Source organism: Primulina huaijiensis, unplaced genomic scaffold (genome assembly GCF_012295235.1).
Source record: "Primulina huaijiensis isolate GDHJ02 unplaced genomic scaffold, ASM1229523v2 scaffold39093_ERROPOS115441, whole genome shotgun sequence".
NCBI lineage: Eukaryota > Viridiplantae > Streptophyta > Magnoliopsida > Lamiales > Gesneriaceae > Primulina > Primulina huaijiensis.
This window is the reverse complement of record NW_027359180.1, coordinates 80,206-95,917: the sequence shown is the minus strand read 5'-3', so window position 1 is coordinate 95,917 and position 15,712 is coordinate 80,206. Positions and strand designations below refer to the sequence as shown.

Here is a 15,712-nt window from a genome sequence, read left to right as displayed (position 1 = left end):
AGTGATTAACCATTGTGATAAAATCAGGTATTAAAGTATATGGCCCAAGATATACCTTATAAGAGTGCCTAAAATTTTAAACTCACACATATTTTGTGAGTGAGTAGAGAGGACTGAGAAAACAGCTTTCGAGTCTTTATTGATCATGAGAGAGGCTATCTATTGTTTAGATCTTGAGTTCTTATTTTAAAAAAAAAATAATATTTCCTGAAAAAAAAAAAAACAAAAAGAAAGATGTTGAAGATCTATGTAATTTTTAAGTTATATGCTACGACCCATTTATCTCTCATAAAAGAAAAAAAAAAGAGAGAAATTTATTGTACAAATTAAATAAATATGTGGTCAAGAAGCATAAAATTAGTCTGATTCCATGATGTTATGGAAAAAAAGATTAGGAAAAAATATATAATAAGAACAACTAGATTTTGAATCAATGGATTTCCTATCTTTGATTAGTTTGGCTCGTTTGTCTGTCTGCATTCTGTCCATTTTCCGGAGTATTTATCTGTATTCCAACTCCATGAGAGAAATCGTTCCCCTGAATTGAAACATTTATTAACCTGTGAGGATATGGAGTTGAGACTCTTATTAGGAATTTCTGAAGACCATGTACATTTAATTACTTGAAAATAAGCTTTGAATTGATCAGCTCAGATTATTTCATAAATTATAATTATAATGATCTTGATATAACTTTGACAGTTTTCAAATTTAATTTAAACACTTGGATAGTTTCGATTACATTTCTATTTAAATTAATCAATATGTTTTGTATTGCTATTAACGCTTAAATTGCTAGGGACTAGCAATAAGTTGGTTGGGGGTGTGATAAATATAAAAATTATACATTAAATAAATGTTTTATAATATAAATTTATAGTTTTTGTTTTATTAAATGTTTAAATATTATATGTTTTATAATAAATTGTATAAAAAATAAGTTGTTGTGTAATTATAAGTTTTTACTATTTTTACAGGTTCGATAAAACAAGAATAAACTTGGCGTTGCAAATGGGATTAAGATGATTCTTGGACCTGTAGAAAGTTGATTATAATATCTACAATATTGTTGACAAGCATGAGATAAAAATCCTCTCACAATTGGGATCAAATTAAGCAACAAATAAAGTTACCAAAGGAGTGGCAGTTTTACCATGCTCTAGTATTTTGACCATATCTCTCAAATTACTTGGTCAAATGGTTTGAAAAAAATACCACAACTAGACAACTCAATTATCCACATGTTTTTTTTTATGTGAAGAAGCAAATTCGGAGAAGAAGATTTTCAAAAGTGATGTGTAATATAATATAATATCTTGGAACACCAATGAAGACTTATGTGTAAAAAAATAATATTTTATTTGTGGTTGTCTCCCAAAATTTGGCTATAAATAGGGGTGCATTGTAATGAATTGAGATATCCCTCATTCTATGAACAAATTTTTTAGTTCATAATATTTCTCTCTTTATTTTTCTTTTATTTCATCATTTAAAAATAATTAGCATTTTAATTTCAACTTCAGCTTTATAATTTTTTAACACATCCAATAAATCTGCATTTTCATGAATGAGATAAATAAACCATATCTTGAAAAACCATATGTGAACGTATAAAATACTTCTGGCCATTCCATGAAACCGAAGGGAATGGTCTACAAATATCATTATGTATAAGTTCTAAGACGCCTGAATACCCGTTAGCTTCAAATCTCCTTTTGTTGGTTTGTTTTTCCTTTATACAATTAACACAATTATTAAAAACTGTGTAGTCTAAAGGTTTGAGAATTTCATTGACACAAGCCACCTTATACTTTTCAGAGATATGACCCAATCTCTTGTGTCATGCTGAATTATCACTGGTTAATTTTTTTTAATGTCTCTACTTCTTTGCAGGGATTCATTAAATGAAGCAATATCATCCAAATAGTAAAGATTATCGTATCCTAATAAAGAACCAGAACAAACCAATTTTGAATCATAAAACAAACCAATATTCCATTTCCAAATGAACAAGAATCACCGAATTTGTCCAATGCAGAAATAGAAATCAAATTCCGTCTAAAATAAGGTACACCAAATGTTCATAAATACCCAAATATATTCCGATATTTAACAATAATATAAATTTTCCTATTGCCTCAACTTCAACTTTTTTGTCGTCATCAATGTAGATAAATCTTTCAGTATCAATTGGTTTTCAGCAATCCAAGCGAACTTGCATAGACACACTGATGTTAGTTGTTTCACAAGAATCCATCCACCACGTGTGTCTAGGCACTGAAAGTTAAATTAACCTCATAACAAATCATATTCAGAATCATACCTTTCTTAGCACGTCATGTGTGGTAATTGGTGCATTGCTTCTTCATATGCCCAACTCTGCCGTAGAATAAACAACCAGCACTTTGAGAATCACTAGGATTCTTCTATTGTTTCTTCGAAGGCTGTGTATTCGTAGTTTCCTTATCCTTCCTTTTCTTTCCTTTATCCTTTGAGATAGAGGCATAATGAGAACTTTCTGTCTTGTCTTGCTTCAATCTTTCATCTTCCTGAACACAGTGCGAGATGAGCTCATTCAGAGATGAAGTCTCTTTCTGACAGTTATAGCTCACCTTAAACTGAATGAACTATGGGGGAATATATATCAAAACCAAATGCACCAACAAGTCTTTAGAGAGGTCAAGATTTCGTGCTTTCAACCTTGAAGCAAGATGATATATTTTCATAATGTATCCATGATGTTGCCCTTACCCCTATACCTCATTGAAATGAGGCTTGCCAAAAGTGAACCAATTTCAGACTTTTCATATTTAGCTCCATGACCTTGAATGTTTATGGGATGACCCTCTTCATAATCATCATACACATGCGATTCGACCACTTCCATCTTTCAAACTCTCTTTTTTAATCAAAGGTACTCTTATCCTTAATGTCGGGAGGAGAGTCAACCCTAATCGTAAGGTCCGAATCCATGACTCCGAGAACTATCAATAAATTATCTTGCCACGATTTAAAATTCGAGCCATTTAATATAGAAATAGAATTTATGTTGGAATAAATATTTGTAGGAGTCAAATCTGAATAGAGAACAAAAAAAATCAAATATACATGCTCAACCAAATATCCAAATAAAATAATCAATAAATTTAAATGACGTAAACCCCATAAACAAGATATCTAGCACTCCATTAATGTTTTATCTTTGGACAACAGATTAACTTGTAAGTAATATCCTAATGCAGTAGTAAAACACTGATAGTAACTCTCATGTCAAATAACAACCTTCATTTGGGCCGCTTTATTATTCACATGAAAACCGAACAACTATCACATGTTTACCACCGTAAGTGTATAAGTAATTATATTAAATATTAACATTCTTTTTGGCCTATCAATATTCATATAAATCACATGTATCAAAATTTTTTTGTATTTCAAAATAAAATTAATTTCATATAAGAGGTGAATACTGATGGGCGCGCCGCGCCGCGCCGCGCCGCGCCGCAGATCGATTTTGGAGAAAATTTTTAACCCAAATTTTTTTTTGATTTTTCTCTAAAATATTTCAACCAAAATCTCTTTTTCAAACGGGAACTTTAAAAGATTTTTTCAACCAAAATTTTTTTTAAATCTGAAGCTATATGAAATTTTTGTTAAAAAAATTCCTTTTCCAGATCTAGTACCAAATAATATCCAAAAACTTTAAACAAATCTCAATGATTTAAGTATGATTGACTGAGGAAAATTCATAAACCACATAATCTTCACGCTAAATCATCAAGAATTTGACATAAAACTTAAGCAGAAGCGTACCTGAAGCCATAATACTGAATTCTTTAGAACGTGTCTTGATATTCCATATCTATGCGGTGAGAGAATCCTTTATTTTTCTCTTATGAACTATTTTCTTAAAAAGAAAGAAATAGAAAACATGATGCCGAGTGATTTTGGGACCATGACTCATATATAGATAATCTTTATCATTATCTTCTGATATTTCTGTTTTAGCCCATCATAAAAACAGAAATTACACTTATATCTCTACAAATTAAAAGAGCACAACCTATTAGATATATTAAAACCCAAGAGCCCGACATATTAGTTGATCATTTTATTTTGAGCTTAACTCAATAGCCAACTCACAACACATAAATTATTCACATATAAGCTCATATAAATAAAATTGATCCAACATTTGATTCACCTCTTATCAAGCGTATTCTCATGATCAGGGATGAACTCTTGGCGGGTACAAACTTTTCTGATCTTGCAACTTTTTGGCTTGAATCTATGTTTTCACACCACCCCTGTGGTGCTATAGCAAAGCTTATCAGTTCTTCTGACCTATTCGGCGTATGATTCCATGGGCTTCAGTGGTATGATGTCTATCTCACACCAAAGCATGCCTTCACACATTGTCTTGGTGCACATGCAGGGAAGAATTCCCACCCATTATAGATTGTCTTTTCATGCTGGATAAAAGTACGCTGTTGCCTCTGATATACAAGTATGGACAGTCTTGATCATCTATTCTTTGAATGATACTCCAGCAAGGAATTATGGAGCCGAGTCTAGAATTGGATGGGGATAAGATATGATATGACAATTCTTCTAAGGGCTCTCAAATGGTTCAACAAGTCACTACAACAATAAATTTTTATTGTGACACTTTTTTGTAGACACTTTTAATTAAAAGTTGTTACAAATACGTACTAATGACACTTGTAAAAAATTAATAATGTGTAAAATAAAAAAAACATATTAGATTAGTTATCCTGACATTTTTAATTGATGTCATTTTTTATATGGAGGGAAACAATTATTTTTCCAATATCGTAAAAAATCATTAAAAAACTAAAATTTGTCACTATAAATAAATGTGGGAATATTTGGGTTGGATAAATATTGGAGGAGGGAAAATATTTGTTTCCTTCCATATAAAAAATGACATTAATTAAAAATGTCACGATAACTAATCTAATATGTTTTTTTATTCCCACATTTATTTTATATATATGTTTCTCTCCTCAAATATTTATCCAACCCAAATATTCCCACATTTGTTATTGTCACTATAAATAACATACACGACAATTTTAATTGTCATTATAAATAATTTTAACTGACATATAAATTTGTCATTATTACTATAATAACAAGGCATGTATAAGTGTATTTAAAACATGAGTTTTCCTGATATTTAAAATTGTCATTATATGAATAATTAGTAGCATGTATGAAGTTGTCATTAACATCTTATAATGAAATTAAAAAATGTCAGGAAGTTTAAGACGACATTGTAATAGAGGACATTTGTTGGAGGTGTCACTAAAACATAAATGTCACTAAATATTGAATATGATGACATTTATGAATGCCACTATAAGCATTTATTCTTGTAGTGAGTCATTCTGAGGTACCTTAGGGATTACTAAGTAATTGTAAGGGTTGACTTTATCTGTGACAATTTATCACATATGAACTGCCGGCCAGGAATGCTATGATGTTTGAAGACACTACACCCGATATTGATAGGTCTTTCTTCAAGATCCAGTTGCATACTCACCAAAGTTTTCAATCTCTATTTGCTTATGATATATTAGATTTTTGAGCTTGTTACCAAATTGTTCTGTATTGACTTCCATATTATTTGACCAAAATATGCTTAGTGTATTTACAGTAATATATATTTTTATTTAGTGATTAAAAACAGGCGCACACGCTTTTGTCACAAGAAATATGACATANTTAACTTTTAAAAGTGGTTCCACTAATGCCCTCCAAAAATGTCAACTCCTAATAAATGATTCTCACTGATTTCATTGGAAGACAAGAATTTGTCCTAAGTTATGAAAACCAATATATGTATGTTGATGAAAGGCACCGTGGAATAGATAAAGAGCAATAATTATCTCGCTAAATGGATAAATAATTATCAAAATAATCGAAGACAAAAGTTGTNGCTTACTGGTATCGCTTGGATTGCTTTAATGAGTTGGACCACTCTAGTTTCACAATCATTAGTGAATATACAAATTTCTCCTTACATGAACCACTAAGAGTAAAGAGGGGCTTCTTAATTCAAATCTCTTAGCTTGAACTCTCGTGACCGACGTACACTTGCATTTCATTTGTTAGTCCTTGCCTTGACCACCCCGTCACTCAAATGATTCGAACCTCACCAAAAGGTGATGAAACCCAGAATATATCGATATATAGAATGGAACCGCGAGACGCACATATTTTTCATGGACCGAGTCGATTAGAAATCAGTATCATAAACTTAACTCTTGAGACCATCTCATACGAATTTTTGTGTTTAATAATAGATGTGGTATCTAGCCTTAGATGCATCATTGAGGTAGTGCTCCAAGAATAACATAATCGTTCATGCATATTCACACTAGAAATTGCAATGATTCTAGTGCAAAATATCCTCTGATTAAGTCTCACTACAAGAACAAATGCTTATGGTGACATTCATAAATGTCATCATATTCAATATTTAGTGACATTTAAGTTTTAGTGACACCTCCAACAAATGTCCTCTATTCCAATGTCGTCTTAAACTTCCTGACATTTTTTAATGTCATTATAAGATGTTAATGACAATTTCATACGTGTTACTAATTATTTNTTCTTAATTCAAATCTCTTAGCTTGAACTCTCGTGACCGACGTACATGCACTTGCATTTCATTTGTTAGTCCTTGCCTTGACCACCCCGTCACTCAAATGATTCGAACCTCACCAAAAGGTGATGAAACCCGGAATATATCGATATATAGAATGGAACCGCGAGACGCACAGATTTTTCATGTACTGAGTCGGATTAGAAATCAGTATCATAAACTTAATACGAATTTTAGTGTTTAATAATAGATGTGGTATCTAGCCTTAGATGCATCATTGAGGTAGTGCTCCAAGAATAACATAATCGTTCATGAACTAACAACACATGCATATTCACACTAGAAATTGCAATGATTCTAGTGCAAAATATCCTCTGATTAATTCTTGAATTAAAGTCTCATAATTTTGTCCATTCAAATCCCAAAAATTCTTAATTCACTTGCACTTTTTAAAAAGATGTTTATCGTAGATGTGATGCATGTAATTTGCATTGCTTATATGTCGAAAATTTTATTGTCTAAACAGTAAGTCTGACGCCAAAATCGACACTTTATAAGAACAGCCCTCTTCCTTATTTCTCCCCCCCGGCCTCTCAAAATATATGAGAAGCATAGTATAATTAAATTAGACCTTACAGAAAGCCATGAAGTACGCAAGAATAAAATCCTCTATTTTAATTTTCAATCTCTCTTTATTTATGATGTTATCAGCAGGTGATTAAGCTATCTGTATATATATAGTGGTACACTGGGAGATGTAATTTTACGACGTCTAAGTTGCTTACTCTTCTTTTTGTAGCCAAGATTGGAGGCTCTTGCATTGATGTCATTAATCCTGTCCACTTACTTCCAAAGGTAAACTTGATGAATTTATGAATTTTACTTTTGTACTAAAATTGTATATTTTCACCTAAATCTTATTTAAGAAAGCACCCATTTTCAACATAAATCGAAACCCTTTTATTTTGATTTCTCTGGTCAAGCCTCTAGCCTCTTTTAATATCTAAACATGATAGTAGCTTCAAAATGCTTTCAGAGATCCAGCTCTTGCTTTTAAGAATGCCGGAAATCAACTTCTGGAATGCGTTCGATGTCAGTTTGATTAATCCCGTAAAGTTTTCTTGAGTTTAAATAAAGTCCATGATTTTTATGGTTTTTTCTGTACTTACGTTGAATGTTAGTCGAGCAATGCGTGCAAGAATGTTCCCGAATCACGACTAATATATGTAATTCTCGTTTTTATTTTCTTTTCAAAGATGTACCAGTACACTAGAACCAGAGTTAGTTTGACGAGTTAATGAACCAAAATCTTGCACGTTCAAGGTGTTTAATTAGCTGTCACCTTTTCTGCATTTAAATTAGGCCAAAAACTCGAACCCCACCAAACATCAAGTGATATATGTTTCTTGAGAAAACATGTTTGTTGCAGGTTGGAATCCAAGAAAATTCAAGAAAACTTATGGGATTTCAGAATGTGTTCGATTATGACTACGCGGGCGCTAATCCGAAGCATGAATCGAGAGGAAAGAGAGGTGGTGGCGGCAGCAAAAACCCTTGACTATATACATATCTCTATTAACTTAGCCTTGCGGTTAATTTCTGGTTTAAAGGATTGCCGATGTTAGACATTATAGCACTAAGTATGGCTTCCAATCTTGCAATGCATTTATGTTATTATATTATATATGATAATAAGAAAATAAAACCATGCAGCTTCAAAAATTCCTTCACGTGTTATCCTTCTGGTATCAGGACAAGCATGCAAGAATCGGTTCCAAGAATTTAATCGATCGATGAGTAATTTTGTACCACGGTTTAACCTGAAATTTAAGAGAAAATTACTTTTTTTTTAATCTTATATCTTGCATAATTTACATTTTAGTCATGTCGTGGATCAATTCATGGTTTTCGTTTACTAATTTGTATTTTTCCCCTAATTTTAGTCATTCTGATGATGTGCATATACAACTATCACCTGCTCGATTTCACTTGCATTAATTCAAATATAAACTAATAAAACCTATAAAACAAAATATTTAATGTCTTCACTTTAATTTATACTAAATATGAGAATAGTTAATTAACTGATCTAAGTTGTCATGTTATTTTGGTAATCCTCTAAGTTATCATTTTTTTGTTCTCAAACTTGTCAAAGTTGAGTTTCAATCCATAAATTTGGTTTTTGATGTTTTTTAGTCTTATTTCACCGAAGTTCTGACATGACGTTGTACACATAATTAATTTTCAATGTCAAGTCAGCATTTTACAATGTTATGTCAGCGATCCGACGAAATAAGAATAAAAAAATAATAACTATAAAACTAAAACACAACTTTGACAAACTGAAAGACCAAACATAAAATATGTCAACTTGGAGGACTAAAATATTGTTTTCTCTACTAAAAATTGATTCGAAATATAAATCCACAGATGCCTTGTATTCATAAATAGATTCAATTATCTCCCAAAATTCCAACCCCCCCAAAAAAAAAAAGTAGAACCAAGCATGCCTGATTTTGTAGGTACGTGGAAGAGATTCCAAATTCATGCATACAGTCCCACATTCCATTTCACAAGTGACTCGTCCTAAAGGCCATGTAATGATCTAATTAATAGTCAACTGGCGGAGCAATTGGTTGATGGTATTTGACAAGGAAAGTGAATGAATTGTTTAAAACAAAATGGCGAAGTCAATGATACCACTTTTGACACAGTGCTGCGAGAACTGAAAATCCAATGCATTCAAGAGTCTGTTTCCACATATATTTCGCGCTTCTAGTCAGCGAAAAAATTGATGCTATCATGGAACTGAATACAAAGTTTCGACCACTAGCTTGTCACGTATAACGAATAGTTCCAATCACTATCCGGAACCTATTCAAAATCGGATAAAGAATCAGAAATCATCACATAAATTTTCTTTACTGATGATATTTCACCGGTTCAGAAAAATCTATGCTGGACGAGTGAAACTGTCCAGGTATCTATTATCCTTTGGATAGCAAAATATTTAAGTGCATCCTATCCAGCCTCCAAAGTCCTAACACTTTCATTCGTGTGAGTGATATGGACAAAAAAGAGCACAGAATTACTATAATAGCAATGTTCAATTTTTCTTGTGAACCGCCACGGTACATAGTTAGGGAACAAAGTGAATACCATTGGAATGAAGCTATCGCAGCCAAAATCACTTCTCAACCAAGAGCAAATGCCACAAAAATAACAAAGGAGAAAATTTGCTTCTTTCCAAGCCAATACAAAACAGAGGATACAAAAAGGTTTCAAAAAGATATAGCAACCGCCATTACTATCCCAAAACTCGAAACAGCCCAAGTTAAAAGACACTAAGGACCAGTACAACAGGGAAAACTAGGTCCTCTTCAATGAAATTGACAATACTTTGCATAATCCACATTTATGTAGTAGTTCCCAGCGAATTGGAATTGAGATTAGCTTTCAGATATACCCAATATTACCAACAATATTACAAATACCACCCTTTCGATAAATCAGACAATAAAAATATACCTATAGTTCTTGTCTCAGGTACCCAGGACCTGGCTTGAAAGGATCAGGTTCTATGTACGCCTCCGGCCTATAAAATCCAGCATCATTCATCCGATTGCTAATGACGTGTAGGATTGCTTTCTTTGCACCATATTCATCGCGGTTGTTCTCAACATACTGCTTCGCCTCTGCAGCTATCTCATTCACGAATTCAAACCTATTGTCTTCCGATAATAAGAGTCTCTCAATGTCCATCGTCAACATCTTCCCTGTGTCTCTTATCTTCCTCACCTGCTCCTCAAGAAAAGGAACTCTTTCCATCTTCGAATCCAACATATAATCTTTCTTAGCCTGTGCCAAATATCAAGGTGGTCTACTTGACATGCCCCTTTCAAAAATCAGAATTTTAAACTCGACTATGGAAGAATAAAGATGAAACACTTTATTTCGAAGGATAAATATAATGGCATTATCTGAATTTTTATGGTCACGTCAACCAACATACAATCGTTCTTATTATCACATTCAAATATTAAAAATGCTTCCATTTTTTTATGAAAAGCACTTAAAAACCCGAACTCAATAAAGGGATCAATGGAATATGTAACCCCTAACTCATTACACAAATCAAATCCGGTTGTTCCTACTTTCTTTCACAACAAAATATATCATTTCAACAACACAATCGTAGCAAACTTAGCTCAAATATCTTACTGACTGAATAAAGAACAAAAATTAGGGTCCAAGCATACCAATTTTCTCCGCCTCCAGATTTTCCTGTTGCTGCGGCCTGAATTTTGAGAAATCGAACCATCCTGTCAAATAAACACGTAGCACCAGGGAATAACATATGCGTAAGGAAAATTAATTCCACACGAAAAAGTAAATTTTGAATAAATGAAAAATGCAAACATCTCCATACCCGTGACCTTATAACACAGCTCAATCGCCATTTATTCTCTGATTTCACTTCAACTTTCTACAAATAAACATAAAAATTATCATAAAAAACACTTTCGTTAAGAAAAACGACCGAGAAAGCTTCAGCAAATTATTTACGGGAAAACAATGGAAATATGATAAGCCATTGCAGGTTGATGATAACGCAGCCATTGGAGCAAACTTATCCTATCTTTTCTTGCTTTTATTTCCTGCATTTGGGGCTTCGAAAAACTGGGCCAGAAACGAGTGGCAGATCTAGCCCATTTATAGTCCAACAAGTTTATATACTTGGTCTTAGTAAGGGACTTAGGCCCGTTTTTATCTTCACTACCTATGAGAAAATTGTATTTTTTTCTCTATATATTTATTATCTTTTTATAATTTTGGTCATCTATTTTATCAAATTTCAATAGAGCAATCAAAACAATCTAGTGGGGTGGGTAAACCCGCAACTCACCATTTGGGCGGGTTGAAAAATTGTTAACCCAACTCGTCTATTTGTCGGGGTGGGCCTAACAAATTTTTAGTTATATTAGATATGATGACATGGATTGGGAAATTGTCTGAAATATCTACTACTTAAAATAATAATAGAATTTTTTTTTTAAAAAAAACTCATTTTCGAAAATATACATCTTTAAGCATGCATGCGATAAAAGCTGAAAATTTCATATTTTAAAAATAAAGTATTCAACTATCAGTGAAAACACTGCAGTTAAAAATATGATGAACGTCAAATCCTAGATTGTCGAGCAAAATAATTCAAAAGCGAAGCATGCAAAAATCTTAGCAACCATCAACATATAAAACGAAAGCGTATAAAAAAAATCCAAATCATTCCTATCTTATAAGCATGATGTGCGGAAGAAATAAGGTCCTCGGGTTAGCGTGCACACATCCAACTCTGTCTACCAAGTCTTCGGTACCTCCAACCTCCTGATCAATATGCTCACCTGCATCATTCACACCTTGTGAGTCTAAAGACTCAACACACCTGTAACGTTATAACAAGTACATATATATAACATGCAACAGTGAAAAGTACTGTAATCAACATACATTTCATAATCTTAAAAGCGTAAACGTAAACACAATAAAGCATATGTGTCAAAGCAGGTCTCAACATATCATTATATACGTGTTCATATCTTTTATTTGAATTTCGTTCATTAGTTGTGACGTTCGTATCAGCTTTATTCGATAAATCCATCTTACGTATAAACGTGGCATCCGGTGGCGGGGACATCAGCGACATTATTACTCATCCACTGAGCTTTGGCCTTACAGCTCATCGTATACATACACATATTAGTCACAACCAACTCCTTTCCTTCAAACGTGTCATCATTTTTATCACTTATAAAAATAATGCATATACGTAATTTTTCTTAAAACCAAGCATGCAACGTATTTTTCATAATTTCATAAAAAGTCATATTCATGGTAACATATAAATTTAAAACATGTCAAAATGTGTTTTGGACGCTGCCAGGACTAAAAACTCGACACGGGTGCAAAATGACCATCTTGTTCTTGAAAACCCTAATTGACCATTTTATCCCTGAACTTCGAAATTTCGAACCGAAGCTTACCAAACTTCTTAAAACACCTCAAAAAATAATATAAGAATTTCTTAGACTTAAACTCGAGCTCATTTCAAAACTTATATGATTCGTTTTAAAACTTGGACCGAGGTTCCGGTTTTAATCCGAATAAATCCGAAACTTAACCAAATTTTTCCCAACTCGAACCTACATGAATAGCATCTAAACCACTCATTCCAGACCACTTATGACCCATGAATCATGCCTGGAAGTTGCTGGAAATTTCCAGCGCGTTACACCCACAAACCCTAATGCCTTAACATTGCAAACCTTCGACTCTAGACCCTACCAGCTCGAACGAGCCTTGGACCAACCCTTCCTAGCCCACCTCAGGACCCTCCTGGACCGACCTAACCCAAGCTCACAACCCCATGCACGCCGTAAGACACACAAACTCGAGAGTCACCAAAAGAATCCCACCCGCGACCAAACTTGAAACAACTCGCTCGATCGGATTCGTGGTCAAGTCCAGCAGGGTTCGAGCCACATTAGACCATGAATCATATCCACCAGGGTCTGGTCCAAGGCTAGGAAATTCTCTTACATCGTCGGCTAGCTCAAATCCTCCGATCTAGCCACCCTCGACTCACGCAAACAAGAAAAACCCTACGGCCTTTGCTAGTGCTCGACCTCCAACCGACTCCAACCCCTTGACACCATACTCCACGCCAAGAACAACCCTTAAACCATCAGCCATGGCAGCCCCTTGCACCAATATCAAGAAAAACGTGATTCATAATCAAAAGTATGTAATTCTTTCATGTCAACCATGCCAAAAACGTTGGTACATGCTAGACCAAAGGTTTCCTCATGCAAATACATATACATCAGCATACATAGCGTGAATGATGAGAAAAAGAATGATACAAGGCGTGTCTTAACATTTACGTGCTCGAACACTCGAAGGTATGCGCGTAGGACTTGCACCGGAGAGGCGGGGAAGAAACTTTTCTTGAAACTATGGAGAAAAACGAGAGAGGCTGCTGAAAATTATTTCGAAATGCTGCTGCTATGAGAGGGAGGGGCGGCCCTGCAATAGGTTTAGGGTTAGGGTTTGATGGTATTGGGTTTAAGTAGAAAATTCATGCATAACTGGGCTTTAATTAAAAATTAAATGGATTAAATGGGTTTTGAGCCCATTATGTACTAAAATAAACCTATCAAGTCCGATAACATTCTCGAAAAATATTTTGTTTAGATGCATTTTTGAAAATATTGTCCGAACCCTCAAAAAGTCCCCCGTCTTGCTAAATTTTGCGTTCCGATTAAAAATATGACCCGACGATTAAAAATATCCACCAAGGCCCAAATTTCGAATTCCTAGCCTCCCTAAATTACACCTCATATTAAATAATTAAATATTTTCCTAATTATCCCCGATCTCTGTTACTCGTTCGAGCACGAAATGCAATTTAAAACCCTAATGCATGAAACTTAAAAGTAACCATGAAGTAAACCCTTATCCATTCAATATTCATGCATTCAATGCATAAAAATCACTAAACGAATATTTTATATAAAACCCTAGATTGCATGTAGTCGAGTTACGTAGTTCGAATTTCCTAGACCTTATATTGTCAAATCAACCCGTCTATTTAACGAGATGAGAGGGGCCAACTCGACTGAATCAACTCATTTTTAACGGTTATATTTTTGACATGTGTAGTGTCACATCATCACTCTCCCCACAAAAAAAACTAAAATTACCAAAAATAAAAAATTTTATAACATAGAGGACAAATATTACAAATAAACAAATATACATAACCAAAAATCCAAAATTATAGTTTTCCTTTTATTCCAAATGAAATTTATGTGAATTTGAAATTATATTTGAAGGGAAATATAATCTCTTAATTTAAATAATTTTCCTAATATTATCTTTTCCTTGTTGATTTGATTGCGTATAATATTTAATAAGATTTTATCTTTTTAGATAATGAGATAATTATGCAAATGCTTTCATTATATGGTATCAATATTTAGAAGGAGTTTTGTTCCTAATTAAACTCCTATTTTCCTTATTGAATAGGTTTCCTTGTAAAGATAAACCGGAGTATAAGATAAACAAGGACACAATTGATGCGGCGGCCTCTCGATCAATTATTCACGTACTTTTGTACATCGTGAGAAAAACATTCTCAAGGACGTTGTTGTTTTGAAGAGTGGTGTTGCACGTGTTGCCTTGAGTATTGGAGACATCTACAGACAACATCTGTGACGAAGTTGGCTGAAGATCGCTTCTGTTGCTCTAAGCTTGACATCACGTTTTTGTTGCTTTCTTGAATAAGTTTTATTCTGGTTATTTGATTTTAGAAAGCATTTATTTTTTCAACATGTTGAGGAAATTGATTTGAGTTATAATCACTATTGATATCATTTTCGTGTAAACTCATTTGTTTTATAGTGATTAATTTTTGCCCTGAGGCACCACATAAGTATTTATACTTGTGCAAATTTTAATCTCGTCCATCGTATTTATTTAAAGTTATTTTGTGTTACAAACGTTAATATTCCGCTGCATGTTGTCTTAAATGTTATAACATTTAGCACAACACTTAATTCTTATATAACAAAAATTTACAATCTTACACTGCTACTGTTATATAAACTCATATTTGTCAAGCAATATTCCTTACAAGTGGTATCAGGGCTTACTCTTGATATACTAAGTGCTGATTCTGGTTTTTGTTTTGTTTGACAGAAATATTTAAATGGACACGTCAAACGCAGAACTTCGACCACCAGCATTAGATGGTTCTAACTATAGCCTATGGAAAGTCAAAATCAGATTTTATATAAAATTCATAGATGAGAGAGCATGACAACAAGTAATCAATGGCTGGACTCCACCGATGAGGTTAGACGAAGATGGTGACAGCCTGATAAAACCAGAAAGTGATTGGACTGCCGATGAAGTTCAGGTTTCGAATTACAACTCAAAGGCATTGAATGTCATCTTCTCTTCAGTCGACCTGAATATGTTCAGTTTAATTACAAACTGTATATCTGCCAAGGATGCTTGGGA

The 15,712-nt window shown here is 33.4% G+C and overlaps 1 protein-coding gene and 1 long non-coding RNA gene across 2 annotated transcripts; one reads left to right on the top strand and one right to left on the bottom strand.

Moving 5' to 3' along the window:
* Positions 1 to 7,206: 7,206 nt before the first annotated feature.
* Positions 7,207 to 8,457, top strand: LOC140968990 (uncharacterized). The gene is made up of 3 exons (XR_012173858.1): positions 7,207 to 7,345; positions 7,431 to 7,486; positions 8,061 to 8,457. It is a non-coding gene; the product is annotated as an uncharacterized lncRNA (long non-coding RNA).
* Positions 8,458 to 9,851: 1,394 nt separating this feature from the next.
* LOC140968995 (protein PLASTID TRANSCRIPTIONALLY ACTIVE 7) lies at positions 9,852 to 11,293 on the bottom strand. The gene is made up of 4 exons (XM_073430210.1): positions 11,198 to 11,293; positions 11,061 to 11,117; positions 10,891 to 10,953; positions 9,852 to 10,489 (listed from the first exon to the last, which is right to left on the bottom strand). Exons 1-4 carry the CDS (start codon positions 11,249 to 11,251, stop codon positions 10,160 to 10,162), a joined length of 504 nt encoding a protein of 167 aa, XP_073286311.1. The 5' UTR covers positions 11,252 to 11,293; the 3' UTR covers positions 9,852 to 10,159.
* Positions 11,294 to 15,712: the final 4,419 nt, after the last annotated feature.

What these genes read in the sequence shown, in the direction of transcription:
- LOC140968995 (XM_073430210.1), bottom strand. Translation starts at nt 11,251, where the DNA reads ATGGCTGCGTTATCATCAACCTGCAATGGCTTATCATATTTCCATTGT. An exon ending in GCTGTGTTATAAGGTCACGG is followed by an intron (nt 10,954 to 11,060) that starts GTATGGAGATGT and finishes TTTATTTGACAG; the next exon opens with GATGGTTCGATTTCTCAAAA. An exon ending in TCTGGAGGCGGAGAAAATTG is followed by an intron (nt 10,490 to 10,890) that starts GTATGCTTGGAC and finishes TATTTGGCACAG; the next exon opens with GCTAAGAAAGATTATATGTT.